At 38.9% G+C, this 15,490-nt stretch overlaps 1 protein-coding gene across 3 annotated transcripts in view; it reads right to left on the reverse strand.

Moving 5' to 3' along the window:
- The window catches only part of RELN (reelin), a 579,194-nt gene that overhangs the window by 114,851 nt on the left and 448,853 nt on the right, over positions 1-15,490 (reverse strand). For all 3 annotated transcript variants that reach the window (XM_053218590.1, XM_027071727.2, XM_027071724.2), the window contains 4 exons: positions 14,009-14,195; positions 6,400-6,605; positions 1,779-1,950; positions 1,099-1,299 (listed from right to left, as the gene is read on the reverse strand). In XM_053218590.1, the coding sequence (XP_053074565.1) occupies positions 1,099-1,299; positions 1,779-1,950; positions 6,400-6,605; positions 14,009-14,195 (766 nt within the window). The remainder of the gene's footprint in view (positions 1-1,098; positions 1,300-1,778; positions 1,951-6,399; positions 6,606-14,008; positions 14,196-15,490) is intronic.

A 15,490-nucleotide genomic window follows, 5' to 3' on the forward strand; every position in this document is an offset into this window, starting at 1 on the left:
GCTATTTTGCTATTGCCATTATTTTGTTACCATTTTTAGGCAGTACCAACACATTAATATAGAGTCGTATACTGCTGTTAGTGGTTTTTCCACTGTAGTTTAGCATCAAACTCTAAACAGAGAAGAATAATATTTCACTAATCATTTTATTTATGACTAACTTTCTTGTTTACAGACCTGTGGAAATCATATTTGAAGAGCTGCCTATAAACATCTGATCTCTTGAATAATTCCATTTGTAAATTATTTACCATCTGCATCCTGCCGTTACGTAAGGACCATGTAGTTGTGCTAGCTCATTAAAACTGCATTACTTTCGACCCCAGAATTCACCAGTGGGATTTTATTATAAACAAAATGAAATTTTGATTAGGCTTCTGAAAAAAGAGCTTGTCAGAGTAAATACTTGCTATACATGTTGACATGTTCTTGGTGGTTTTTTTTTTTTATGTTTATTTATTTATTTTGAGAGACAGAGAGTAAGAGAGAGCGAGCCCTATTCGGGGAGAAGCAGAGACAGTATACAGAGAGAATCCCAAGCAGGCTCCACGCTGTCAGTGCAGAGCCTGACACAGGGCTCAATCTCACAAACTGGGAGAGCAGGACCTGAGCTGAAACCAAGAGTTGGACGCCTAACTGACCGAGCCACCCAGGTACTCCTATATGTGTAGACATGTTATCACAGTGCTGAAAAACAGCAAGGTTTTAAGAAAGCAGTGATCATTAAGGTATAAATTTACTGAATCAAAGGAAGGGAAGTTGTTTGAAAATCCTATAGTAAAAACGCAAAATAACTCATAAATCCCCAAAGCATTAGCAAATTGAAAAAGAGAACCCTCTTACCCTTCAGAAGCATGGGATTCATTAAGTCATAATCAGATAGAAAATCTAAAGGTCAGTTTTCAACCTGACCAGTTTTTTTCATTGTGGGTAAAGCTAAATAAAGAGCTTTGCCATTCTAAGAATGCTGAACCTTTGTTCAAGTGAGTCCCTTCTTCAAGAGAGTTTGAAAAATTTGTGTTCTTTCGATGTCACTTATAAGTCTGGGAGACGGTTTGCTCTTTTACCTGCCCTGGGAAGAAGTCTGTGCATAAATACCTTAAACTGTAGAACATATCCAGGTTTCAGAGTCAAATCTCGAGTTACTGCAAAGCGATCCCCATCTGATTTTCCAAATACCATGGCTGATGGTGTGGCAGAGCAGAAAGTTTCATTTTTAACCATTCCTTCATTGGCCAACATCAACCACACACTCATTTGATTCATAGGATAATCAAAAGCTGGCTTCTCATAAAAGTTCTATTAGAAACAATACAGACAACACAGAAAGGCAATTTGATAGCTTTGAAAACAAGAAAGGAATTTTCAGTTTATGACATGCAGGGCCATGTACGATTTGTATTGCTAGGAAAACAGCAGAATCTCTAAATTATTATTTCTTTAATGCCATAAGCCCTTTTTCCTGATGATTTAACCACTGAAAATATTTTGCCACTGTATATCTAATTTTATAAACACATTAATAATTTTGCTTGATGTCTTGGCCAGACTTCCTAGCCATTTTTTAAAAATATCTAAATAATCTGTGAAGTAGTAGCATAGAGAGAAAATAAAACGATTAAGTGTAAAAAAGTAACTACAAACACAGAAAACTTATGTTACTTATAAAGCTTATATTCCAGGGTCAAGCAATCAATCTTTGGGGGAAGTGAGGAATTTTGTAATCCCATCTATTTTTACAATCCTGTCTTCTTGGAGTTCAGGCATAGGAAAGATACCTGGGGTAAAGTCGGGTTCACAATGGGGATGACCTGCTTTTGTTTCTCTGACAGAATGATGATGTCATCGACTGCCCACTGATCGTAGCCTTCCCCTGAGAACACAGGCTGCCACCAGCGGAATCTTGTGCAAGAGGTCTTAGCGGCAGCTGGAAGTTCCAGGTAGACGAATCTGCATAAAAGGAAATCATTTACAGCTGGGAAAGGAAAGGCTGTTTTTCTTCTTAGCAGCTGTTTAAATAACAAGAGTAGCAACAAGAGAAAGTTTAGTTTTGTTTGATCTCTTGATATATATATATATATAATATATATATTATATATATTATATATATATTATATAATATATATATTATATATAATATATATTATATATAATATATATATAATATATATAATATATATATTATATATATGTTATATATATAACATATATATATTAATTTTTTTTTTGAGAGACAGGGAGAGACAGAACAGGGGAGGGGCAGACACAGAGGGAGACACAGAATCCAAAGCAGGCTCCAGGCTCTGAGCTGTTAGCATAGAGCCCGATGCGGGCTCGAATACACAAACCGTGAGATCATGACCTGAGCTGAAGTCCGATGCTTAACCGACTGAGCCACGCAGGCGCCCCTGATCTCTTGATATATATTTTTTAAGTTTAGACAGATCAGATCAAGAGGTTTAAAGTTGTAAGTCCGTTTAGTCCTGGCCATGTTTATTCCATTTGGAATTGTAACTTTTTGAGGCAGATATTTCTACTAAGTCTGATTTACTGAACCTTTTGATTACCATGACAACGGCATAACATTTTTAAGAAATACCTTGAAAAAACTGTTCCTCTGTATATTATTACATTAAAATAGCATTACAATTTTTTCCAAACCATTTCATTTTACTATGCATTAAAAATGATGGGGTGCCTGTGTGGCTCAGTTGATTAAGCGTTGGACTTTGGCTCAGGTCACGATCTCATGGTTCGTGGATTTGAGCCCCACGTCGGGCTCTGTGCTGGAAGTTTGGAGCCTGGAGCCTGCTTTGGATTCTGTGTCTCCCTCTCTCTCTCTCTGCCCCCTCCCCGGCTTGCTCTCATTCTCTCTCTCTCTCTCTCAAAAATGAATAAACATTAAGAAGAAACATTTTTTTTTAAATAAAAACAAATGAAACAGAAAATCACCCATAATCTTCTGCATGGGGTTGACTTGTGCTAACATCTTGATGTATCATTAAAGCATGTAATCTTTCCTATAGGTGAAATATATGTATAATTCAGCATCCTACAGTTTGAAATTTCATATTATGTCATATGCACATCCTCATGTCAGTATAGTTATTTTTTAAGATCATTTTATTGTCTATATATTTTCATGACACAGACATACTATTGTTTATTTTACTTCTCTCTGTTATAAATAATTCTGTGTTGAAAACCTTTATGTGTACAGCTATGACTCGGTTTATTTCTTTAGAAATAATTTAGAAAGGTTTAGAAAGATTTACAAATAATTCCTAGACATGAAATTACCAGGTTGAATAAACTAGTCATGTTTAAGGCTCCTGATTTTTCCAAATTTCTTCCTGGAAGAGTCATACGGTTTGCAGAATGACCTGTCTTGCTGCTCCCATGTGGAAATAGCACTGGTGTTATCATTAAAAAATGACCACTGGACTGATGAAAAATGATATCTTTTTTATTGCAACAAACATTGGCTATTATTCATATTTAATTAAACCTCTGTGTTTTCTCTTTTGTAACATCTACTGATTTCTTTCACCCATTTTTTAAAATTGGGATCTTACTGGTGTTTTCGATAATCTTTACAGTAACATCAATCCTCTGTTTCTCATATTGGTTGCAAATATTTTCTCAGTCTTTCTTCTCTTTAACTTCTTTGTTTTCTTTGACAGGTATGTGTTACATGTGTATGTAGTTACACATTCGCACGTAGTATATTTCTACATAAGTAGCCCTTTCCGCTGTTAATTCTTCCACTGAATTTGTGTTTAGGAAGTTTACATCTCTTTCTAAGATCAGAAAGTAACTTAAATGTTTAAATCTTTAACCAGTCTTTAACAGTTTTTGATGGGGTAGGGTAATGATCTAATAGATAATTTTCCCCTAGAGCCTACCCATTTTTTTCTAACACTGCTTGTTTGAATAACCACTTCTTTCTCATTGATAGTTGATGTGTCTTTTATTTTTTTTTTAATATACAAGATTTTACACACATCTGAGCCAATTTCTGGGTGATCTATTTGGTTCACTGTTTCTATCTATCCATGCACCATTCAAATACCTTAGGTTTATACAGTGTGTTTTAATATCATGTGGGGCATTCCTCTTTTTTCCTCAAAGCTTAAGCTATTTTTGCCAGTTTATATGTCTAGATACAAAGTCCTTCCCCACCTCCAAATTCCACTAAGATTTTGATTGGAATTGCATGAAACATAAATTAAGAAGTATCTGCATATCACAATCTTTAGTTTACCTATCTAGAGATGTTATATTATTTTCCACTTATTTGTCTTCTATTATATCTCTGAAGGAAATTTTGTAGTCTTCTTTACACAGATGCTTAGTATTGTTTGTTAAAATTAGTCCTTATATTTATGTATTTGCCACCATGAACGGGGTCTTTTTCTGATATCTTCCAACTCAAAATTTCCCAACCATTTTTAGTGTCATAGAACTCTTTGATAGTGTGGTGAAACAGTCTGGTCCTAAAGAAAAATTCCCATAAATCAAAACTGAATATTTATGAAATCTGAAAAAGCTATTGAACTTCTGCTTGTCTATACAGTACTTCAGTCACTTTACTGAATGCTGAATAATTTCCAGATTGACAATGATATTATTTGGAAAAAGTAATTTCCATTATTTTAAATTGTTGTTTCAGCTAGTTTGGCACCATTATGAATTCCCTCTTCCTTGTACTGGAGGAAATCTCACCAGGTCCCATTTCCCACACACCATTCCTGACATTCTCCCTGGATGTTATGTCTCTCATTTTACCCAAGTTGGCTTTTCTCTGGTTTAATTTTTTTATTTTTATTAAAAAAACGTTTTTAATGTTTTATTTATTTTTGAGAGAGAGAAAGAGAGACAGAGAGACAGAGCATGAACAGTGGAGGGGCAGAGAGAGAGGGAGACAGAATCTGAAGCAGGCTCCAGGCTCTGAGCTGTCAGCATAGAGCCTGATATGGGGCTTGAACCCAGGAACCCTGAGCTGAAGTTGGACACTTAACCGACTGAGCCACCCAGGCACCCTGGCTCTTCTCTGGTTTTAGATTCTCTCAGTGTCTCTCAGAAGAAGTACTTTTGGTTGGTCTATCTGCATGGCTACTTATGTTATATTATGGAAAGTTATGTCACTTTTGTGACTCAGTGTTTTAAAAGAACAAACTTCTAAATCTTCAAGCTACAAAATAGCTCTCTGTTATACAGTATGTTTAAAATAATTTAATTTGTAAGAACTGAACCTACAGAGTCTTCAATAATATTTTTCTTCAATAAAACAAAGTTCAGTTGTAAAATGCCAAATAAGATGTTAAAACTTAAAATGGGTTGGTGGTGAACATATAAAGAAAAATTCTGTCTCTTTGTTAAAGTACAAACATGAGATTATAAGAGGAATACTCTAAAAATGATATCCTTGAATAGATTTTAATGACACATATAAAATATAAAGTATAAATACAGAATTTCAAAATGCTATGTAATTGTAAAATAACTAAATTTAAATATAGAAAAACACATTGATTGTCTGGTATAGGGATTAGTATTAAACACGAGTCATTTTCCCAAACTCCTTAAGAGTTATTGTCTAAGATACTATATATTTCCTCCTTGCATGAAAATCAAGACAGGGATGGGTCAGTAAAAAATTTCAGAAATCTGAGCCCCACAGATTCATTCATATTTTGTCCAGGACTAGCTCTGGTGCTAATATGAAAACTTAAAAAAAAATTTAATGTTTATTTATTTTTGAGAGAGAGAGTGTGAGCCAGGGAGGGGCACAGAGGGAGGGAGACACAGAATCTGAAGCAGGCTCCAGGCTCTGAGCTGTCAGCACAGAGCCCAACGCGGGGTTTGAACCCACGAACCATGAGATTGTGACCTGAGCGGAAGTCAGAACCTAACCACCCAGGCACCCTTGAAAACTTTTAATAAAATCCATCTTGCTGTTAAATCTAACCAATGAACACCTATATCCATATCCAGATGTTAATATATAAATGTATGCTTCTTTTTATATATATATATATATATATATATATATATATATATATATATATATATATTGTGTGTGCATTCACACAACCTGCAAACTGGAAATGTGAGCTTGGAACATCTGTATATCATGCAGTTTCTTTGGGAAAACTGTTCTGTTGTCTTTTCCTCTAGTCACAATTTTCCCCAAATTCTTTAAAAATTCAAACATGAACATGAGTGCTTTTTGTCCATAAACAAATGAAATGAAATTTTTATATACTGGGCTATCATTTATGTCAGAATCTAATGAGTCTGTCTACATTTGCAATAGTTAACATTCGAGAAACAGCTCAAGAAAACTGAACTCTTTACTGTTCTGGAAACCAGTGGAAGGCCATCAGGGGTGGTTACCTGGGTTTGCTGAAGTCTGAGAAGTACATTTCTGCCAGCAGGTGCCACTGGATGCCCCCATTGTTGCTGTACTGAAGGAGGACACCTTCCTCTCTGCTGTCGGGTTTGTTGCACGCAGCGCTCTCTCCACCAATCTGGATGTAGAACTGGACAAAGTCGACCCAAGAGGTGTCCAGATCCCAGCTCACCAGCTGCCTTTTCCCAGCCTTTCCAAAAGACAGAAGAACCACAGATTCAATCATCTGGGGGCTCTTTGGCATTCTGTCATTTCAGTTTCAAGATCATAGGCACATCCTAGCATCAGGTGGAGATGATTTTGTTCCCATCATACTGTTGAGAGGAGCAAGTTGTGCCATTTAATTCTCTGCTCTGGTTATGGTAACTGTTCCTGAATACATTTGATTAGTCTCTGCATCATTGATTCCCAGACTTGGTTATGAGACCCTAGGGAACTGCTAATTATACCAAAGAGTATTTGAAAGTCTTTAAAAATAAAGCAAAATTAATTTTAATTAAAACACTCCACGTATTTGCTTTGTAAATCTCTTCCAGGCAGAGTAGTGGAGAAGAAAGACCATATACTTTGAAATCAGTTGGAATTGGGTTGGAATTTTAGACCATTATTCATGCTGTTCACTAGCTGTGTGACCTTTCTGAGCTTTTCTTTTCCTCAAAGAAACAATATGGGTGATAATACCTTCCTTATAGGGTGCTGTGACAATTAGATGAAATAGATGTTGCATGTAATTTGCCTAGCACATGGCATGTCTTGCTGAGGGAACATCCTCTCCAGAGATAGGCCCTGACCCCCCTCCTCCCTGGGAATTAAAGTGAAACATGCAAAATAATAACTTTTTGACAAAAAGAAAGAATACTCAAGTCTCTGAGGGTCCTGGTCAGTCTCTCTCTCTGTCTCTTTCTTGGTAACAGAGAGGGTGGGAGGGACCATTTCAGTAAGTTTTTGTGACCATGAAATGGTTTCTTTGTGTCTCAAAAAATGTTAAAAATATCCTCAACCTGCTTCCTTTGCTCAGTGTGTCCCCTACATGTCACAGTCATGTGGTGAAGTACTAGACTCAAATTGACAAGGTTTGTTGTCATTCCTGTTTTGCATAAATGGGTTCGCACTAATGGGACTGAAAAACGGTTTGCCCATGAGATTCTTCCACCCAGAGGTACCGCCAAAGCTAATCCATAGACTGCACTGAATTGGTCTTGGAGAGCTCCCAAGGAGTTCAATTAAAAGCCAGGAAGAAAAATTGAGATAGGATACCTAGTATAGAGAAAAACATCCCTCAGACTTATAATTTAAACCCGATTCTAATCCACTAAGTTAATTAAGAAAGGGTTTCAGTTATTAGAAGTCACAGGGGAAATACTTGGGGATAATTAAAACACTACACTGTTCCTGATAAATCTAAAGCCAATTAAGAGACTCCAAAACAAACGAGGGAGCAGCAAAATAAGAACTGAAGTTAATCCTGAGACAAGAACTTATTCTTTGGGATTCTCAATTTTAAGTACATATTTGAGAAAATCCTAAAAGTAATAGGCATTTTCAACGTGTTATGTATGCTTTTAACTTTTATTTTTGTTGATTTGAGATATTATAAGTGAGAAACACCTCAGAGGTTATTATAATCTGGCCTAGAATTTTCATGCCTCAGGATCATTACAGGAAGAATGATTTTAAGAAGAAAAACTATAGAACCTAGCTAGTTAATTCCAATCCAGAAAACTTCTATAAAAATTTGGCATGTGGAAATGAGCCAGAAGGACAAAGATCTAAGGTGAGGAGAATTATAAAAAATCCAATTATCACAATTAGCTGATTGGAATGATTGGTCTGTTGTGAAATTCACAGAGTAGTGCTTTTTTTCCAGGAGACTATGGTGTTGGTCGACAAAGGTTTTGAAAGGGTTTTGTGAGATTTTTGTAAATGGTAGAAAATATCATACACTGAAGGTGTTTTTTCCTAGAGAATAGCACAGATCATTTTCTTTTGTTCAGTGACCTGAAATGCTGAACATTGTTTTAAAGGGAGATAAAAAAGAAAAAGGAAATGGCTTACGGCAAACTTTTTGTCAGAATTTAGAATCTGATGTAACAACATGCTTTGCGGTTTTTCTATTCTACTATTATCAATGTATTTATGTGTGTGTAAGTGTAGAGATATACACATCTAATGTGCGCACGCATGTGTGTTAAAGTACTAGGTTATGGATCTCCTCATTTTTGGAATGTAAAAATACCATCCAATTTCCTTCCAACATTCTAGGTTAAAATGGCTCACTGCTTTAAGGGTTTAGATAAAATAAAACATTTTAAAGGCAATGTCTTCAGAATCTAGAGACTTCATAACACAACCTCTAAAACATTTCATAAAACTTTACATTTGCCTCCCATTAAAATATTCTCTAGTCAAAATGCTACTAGAAGAATATTTCTATATTTATTTGAAAACAACCATTTCTTTTTTTTCTTAAATTTATTTATTTATTTTGAGAGAGAGAGAGAGAGAGAGAGAGAGAGAAAGAGAAAGAGCATGACCAGAGAGGGGCAGATAGACAGGGAGGGGGAGAGAATCCCAAGCAGGCTCCTTGCTTCACACTGAGCCTGACATGGAGCTTGATCTCATAATGGTGAGATCATGACCTGAGCCAAAATCAAGAGCAGGATGCTTAATCAACTAAGCCACCCAGGTGTCCCGAAAACAACCATTTCTTTAAAACCTCCAGCTTTCTAATTTTCTTTTTTTTTCTTTCTTTCTCTCTCTTTCTCTTTTTCTTTCTCTTTTTCTTTATTTTTCTTTCTTTCTCTCTTTCTCTCTTTTTCTTTCTTTCTTTCTTTCTTTCTTTCTTTCTTTCTTTCTTTCTTTCCTTTCTTTCTTTTCTCCTTCCTTCCTTCCTCCCTCCCTCCCTCCCTCCCTTCCTTCCTTTCTTTTCAGTAAGAATTATTGGGTGCCAATTACACCATACACAATAGGAAAACAAACTTGGAAGGAGAGTTCACAAATACGTGTAGTGACAACAATGACAATTAGGGCAGCAGACCAAATTCTCTTCCGTGTTGAATCCCACTTGGTCATATGATCATCTATCAATTCTATAATCTATTCAGTCTCAAGGTACTTGTTGATTTGTACATGCCTAGCTCATGGCATGCATTTCTGAGTTGAATACCTTATCTAGAGTTCGGCTCAGTCAGTAGGATTCAGCATCTTTCTGGGTACTATGAAAATAAAAATAAAACTATGATCTATCTATGAATAGAACACAAGTGAGGGAGGACTTCAAAGAAAGGAGAGAGCAGTGTAGTCATCATGCCACAAAGCTCCATGGAGAAGCAGGATTTGAGCAGGACGTTTACAAGGTTTGTAGGGATACAGAGACAGTAGAAGGCATGATGGTAGGCAGTGGAAATTAAACAAAGACAAGGAAATTATTGAAACCTGGGATGGGGAGGAGAAATTTCTGTTTGGAGCAGAAGTCTGATGTTTCAAAAAATAAAATAAGAGGTGTAGTTAGGGCAGCAGTACTGGAAAGCACCCTGATTGATCAAAGAGGGACAGAATAGAAGCACATTTTAGGTTTAGGGTGGTTTGCAATAGGGCTAAGGAACCTTTCCTTTGGGTTACTGCTTTGGCTGGTAGGGGCTGCCAAACTGTGTATCCCACCTCTGTGCTAAAGCAGTGAGCACATGACTCTGGCTCTGCCAATCAGAGTATATCATTCTTCCAGACACTGTGACTGGCCAATCAGAAACCTTCCCTAGATGTTTCTACAGAGCTGCTTAGAAAGCTCTGTGGTCCTGGCACCACTCTCATAATGACAGCTGACCTGAAAATAGAGGAGAGAGTTCTGTGGGCATTTGAGTTTCTGGTTCCAGGTATCTCTGAGGCCAGCTTCATATAAGCCCTCCCTGTGTTCTGATTACATGAACCAAATCTCCCCTTTTTTGCTTAAGCTAGTTTGTCTCACTTAGAATTCAAAACAGATCTACTGATATAAGAGAAAAAAGAAAAAAATGCTCTTCAGATATTCTGACAAAAATATAGGGAAAAGGCTGGATTGGGAAGGGAAGAGAATGATTTTACTTTTGAAATGCTGGTTTTAAGTTAGTGGCAGGGCATATAGATAGAAATATTTAATGGTACAAATTTTTAATTTTTTTCATAATTTTTTAAATGTTTATTTATTATTTTTGAGAGACAAAGCACAAGCAGGGGAAAGGCAGAGAGAGAGAGAAATACAGAATCTGAAGCAGGATCCAGGCTCCAAGCCATCGGCACAGATGCGGGGCTCGAACCCACAAACCATGAGATCATGACCTGAGCTGAAGTCAGACACTCAACTGACTGAGCCACCCAGGTGCCCCTAATGATATAAATTTTAAATACACTCTCATAAAATGTAATTGTGACAGCTAACACTTACTGAATGATTTCTATGTGCCCCACATGACTCTTTATTCTGTACCTTCATTAACCCACCAATGGTCCCAACATCCCACTCTACAATAGAGAAAACTAAGGTACAGAAAGATGTGGAAGTCTGCAAGATGAATGAGCTAATGAGTTTTGGAGCCTAGGTACAGATCCAGGTAGTCTGACAACAGAGATCACCTTGAATTAAGTACATACATATTGATATATAATCTTTCTGTGTTTAAAATATCTGTGTATGGGGGCGCCTGGGTGGCTCAGTCGGTTAAGCGGCCAACTTCAGCTCAGGTCATGATCTTGCGGTCCGTGAGTTCGAGCCCCGCGTCGGGCTCTGTGCTGACAGCTCAGAGCCTGGAGCCTGTTTCAGATTCTGTGTCTCCCTCTCTCTGACCCTCCCCCGTTCATGCTCTCTCTCTCTCTCTCTGTCTCAAAAATAAAATAAATATTAAAAAAAATTAAAAAAAATATCTGTACACACGCATGTGTACTGGGATGTTTGGTACATATTGGTTAAGGATTCATAATCTTATTTTAAAATTGATGCTTACGGAGACCCTATCTTCCCACTTCTGAGCAATTATACAGTGTATCCAGATCTATGCAACGTATACTGGTTGCTTGTGGACTATCATCTCTAATAACAATACCCGGCGGATGTTCAATGTCAATGGATAGGAAATATCATTAAATGGAATCCATCCCTGATTTTCTATCATTCTCTATCTTGTTTGCTGGCTGATTCTTTGTTCTGCACCTGCATCAAAACAAAACCTGTACCTATTTTTGCATTTGCATAAATTGACTTATTTTGGATTTCTTCCCAGATTCCACAACATATCAGCCCTACAGTATATCACCCACACCTGTGTATTTGTGATGCAGACTGGGACATTTCCAGTTGTCCTAGAATTGGTGACTATAGTCCTTAATGGAAAGATGTGGTTTTAAGCACCTCACATTCTAAATTTTTTTTAATGTTTATTTTTATTTTTGACAGAGAGAGAGAGAGAGAGAGAGATGGAACATGAGTGGGGGAGGGGCAGAGAGAGAGGGAGACACAGAATCTGAAGCAGGCTCCAGGCTCTGAGCTGTCAGCACAGAGCCCGACGCAGGGCTCGAATTCACACTGCAAGATCATGACCCGAGCCCAAGTCAGACGCTCAACTGACTGAGCCACCCTGGTGCCCCTAAGCATCTCACATTCTATAGGGAGCTGCTCATTAGTAGGGTTAGACATGTAGCTCAGGTTGGAGAAGTGGACCTGCTCCCTCTCCAGTCCTTTTGAGAACTATATAAAGAGACGAATTGGAGGAGGGAGAATGAAAGTAATGTCCTGCCTAGACGGTAGCAAGGGAGGAGAGGAAGGTGGTTCCCCCTTCCCCATTGCTGACCAAGCAACATGGGTTGGGGATGTTCCAAGAGAATCAGTCTTACAGATTCCAGTGGACACCTTTGTTCCCAGTTGGTGTCTACTGACTTGTCTGCCCAAACTGGTGCTGCCACTACTGAAGACAAACACTGCAAGAAAAACTTCTGGGGCACCTGGGTGGCTCAGTTGGTTGAGCGTCTGACTTCAGTTCAGGTCATGATCTCACAGTTCATGAGTTCGAGCCCCTAACTGGGCTCTCTGCTGTCAGTGCAGAGCCTGCTTCGGATCCTCTGTCTCCCTCTCTCTCTGCCCCTCCCCTGTTTGTGCACACACACACACACACACACTCTCTCCCTCTCAAAAAAAAAAAAACATTCAAAAGAAAGAAAAACTTCTACACAGTGTCCATTGTAGACTTCATGTTTATGTGCCCCCAAATCCGTATGTTGAAAGCCTAACCTCTAAAGGGATGGTGGGCCTTTGTCAGGTTATTAGATTATGAGAGTGGAGCCCTCATGATGGTATTAGTGTCCTTATAAGAAGAGACACAAGGGGCGCCTGGGTGGCTCAGTCAGTTGAGCATCAGACTTCAGCTTAGGTCATGATATCATGGTTGGTGGGTTTGAGCCCCACGTCAGGCTCTGTGCTGACAGCTCAGAGCCTGGAGCCTGCTTTGGATTCTGTGTCTCCCTCTCTCTGACCCCCACCTGCTCACACACTCTTTTGAATCTCTGTGTCAAGAATAAACATTAAAAAATGAAAACATAAACCAAAAAAAAAAAAGAGATACAAGACAGCCTGATTTTTCTCTTGGTGCTCTCTCCACCATGTGAGGATACAATGAGAAGATGTCCATCTACAAACCAGGAAGCAGGCCCTCATCAGACACTGAATCTGCTGGTGCCTTCATCTGGGACTTCACAAACCTTTCAGAACTGAGAAAAAAAAAGTTTCCTACTTAAGCCACCCAATCTATGGTATTTTTAATAATAGTAGTCTGAATTGACTAAGGCAGTCCTGTATTAGCAGATGCCACCAGCAGCCACCAAACTCAATGTTCAACATGGATGGCTGTGCATGTCCCCAAACCTCACCATTATCCCTCCTTCCTCCAATCATATTCTTGAGATTAATAGATTGGCAAATTTCACAAATCCTTGTACGAGTGCTATGTGTCGGGCATTGTACGTGATTTGCAAGTGCTAACTCACTTACCCTGTGTGAAGACTAATGAGGTAGGATCCTCTTATTAGTTCCACTGTACAAATGAGGAAGCCGAGTCATACAGAGGTTATGGGATTTGCTCAAAGTCACACAGCTGCCAAGCGGCAGATTCCGCCTGCAGCAGGCAGCTGCTGCTCTTAATCTCTAGGCTTCACCTTCTCCACCACCACTCACCCCTCACCCATGGGCCGCATGCTCACACATCCTCCGATGCTGGGGCAAGAAGACACCAAGTCCCTGCCCCACTCAAAGACACTCAAGACAGAAGCCCGGCTGGCACAGCAGGAAAGGAAGGCGATTGGATTTAAATCCGGTAAAAGAAGGGCAGGGACTTTAAACCGACCTAAGCTGGATTTGTAGTAACCAAAAACAATCATAAAACTACAGGAGTTTGCCAAATGTACTTAAGGGGTAGGAATTTGACAAACGAATTTAAAAGCAAGTAATGTGGGCTGGGGGGAATAAAACTACCTCATGTTTGTACCTTCTGAGTTCAGACTGCTCCATAAATCACATATTTTCCTGATCATGCATTCTCAGACCTTAGTCATACCTTTATCCCCAGCTCTTACCTTGCTGAAATATAGAGACGATCCAGAAGAGATGACCCCACACCCTTGCTCTGGTTTTACAATTTCTCCCCCAATAACTTCTTGCCAGTCAGACTCCCAACCATTCTGGTTCTCAAAATCTGACATAATCGTGGAAGGAAGAGCCGCTTCTGGGTGGCATTCGGTGCCTTGGTACCCCTGGTCACACCTATGAGAGAGGAAGGCCAAACAAACAAGTCACCGTCTCCTCTGTGAATGCCAAGGCCACGCACCTGCAGCATTTCCTATGTCTCACTTTTGCTCAGACCTTAGCATCCACACTAGATATTTCTCCAGTGTCAATTTGTGTATGTGGTAGTGACAACTTTCAGGTTTTAACAGACACCGAACAGCAAGAACAAAAGGACTGAATCCTTAAAAGAAACAGTGCTATAACAGAACTGAGGCATCAAGCAGTAATGAAGAAGGATGTGTGTGTGTGTGTGTTGGTGGCTGGGGAGAAGAAGAGTGGGATTTTCCTCAAAGTCACATATAGTCTTCAAAGTCACATATAAATATTTGTCTGTTCATCCAACATGTAGCTCTGGCCACGTTTTATAGCTCCCTTTTCTGATTAAATTACATCTCTTTTAGAGTCTTTGAGTATTTAAGTGTGTTCCTATCTCACCCTCATTAGCGATAATCACCATGGCCCCCTGCCCACAACCTTGAGCTTCTCTCGAAGTGACATAAGACAGCGTGTAGCAGCTGTCTGACAGGTGCTTTAAGAGTGTCAGAGGAAGGAAAGGGAAACAATAGCAAGCTCTTGTTTCCCAAAGAGGACTTTGGGGTTAACTAATAAACTCTGAAATTTATACCCAGGAGGCCTGGTCTTTTGTTAGATTTTGAAGTTTAGAGTATATGGCTTCAGACTTTACGTAAATGTAACAACAGCTTGGGGCGCCTGAGTGGCTCAATCAGTTGAGCGTCCAACTTCAGCTCAGGTCATGGTCTCACGGCTCATGGGTTTGAGCCCCGTGTCGGGCTCTGTGCTGACAGCTCAGAGCCTGGAGCCTGCTTCAGATTCTGTCTCTCCTCTCTCTCAAAAATAAATAAACATTAAAAAAAACTTTTTCAAATGTAACAACATCTTTTATATCTGAAATAAGAACAGAAAGGAGGATGCTTTTCTTTTGGCTATTTCATTATTTATTAGTCTGTCCATACAAATCTGAGGACAACTGCTATGGTATCCCTCTAAACACAAATTCTGGGACACCTGGGAGGCTCAGTCGGTTGAGTGTCTGACTTCAGCTCAGGTCATGATCTCATGGTTTGTGGGTTCGAGCCCTCAGGCTTGCTGCTGTCAGCACGGAGCCTGCTTGGGATTCTCTGTCCCCCTCTCTCTCTACTCCTCCCCAATTCATGCTCTCTCAAAAACAAAACAAAAACAAAAACAAAAAAACCCAACGACACTTAAACACAAATCCTGAGAAGCACACAATCACACTTGGTGGCATACAT

Source organism: Acinonyx jubatus, chromosome A2, assembly GCF_027475565.1.
Source record: "Acinonyx jubatus isolate Ajub_Pintada_27869175 chromosome A2, VMU_Ajub_asm_v1.0, whole genome shotgun sequence".
Classification (NCBI taxonomy): Eukaryota; Metazoa; Chordata; class Mammalia; order Carnivora; family Felidae; genus Acinonyx; species Acinonyx jubatus.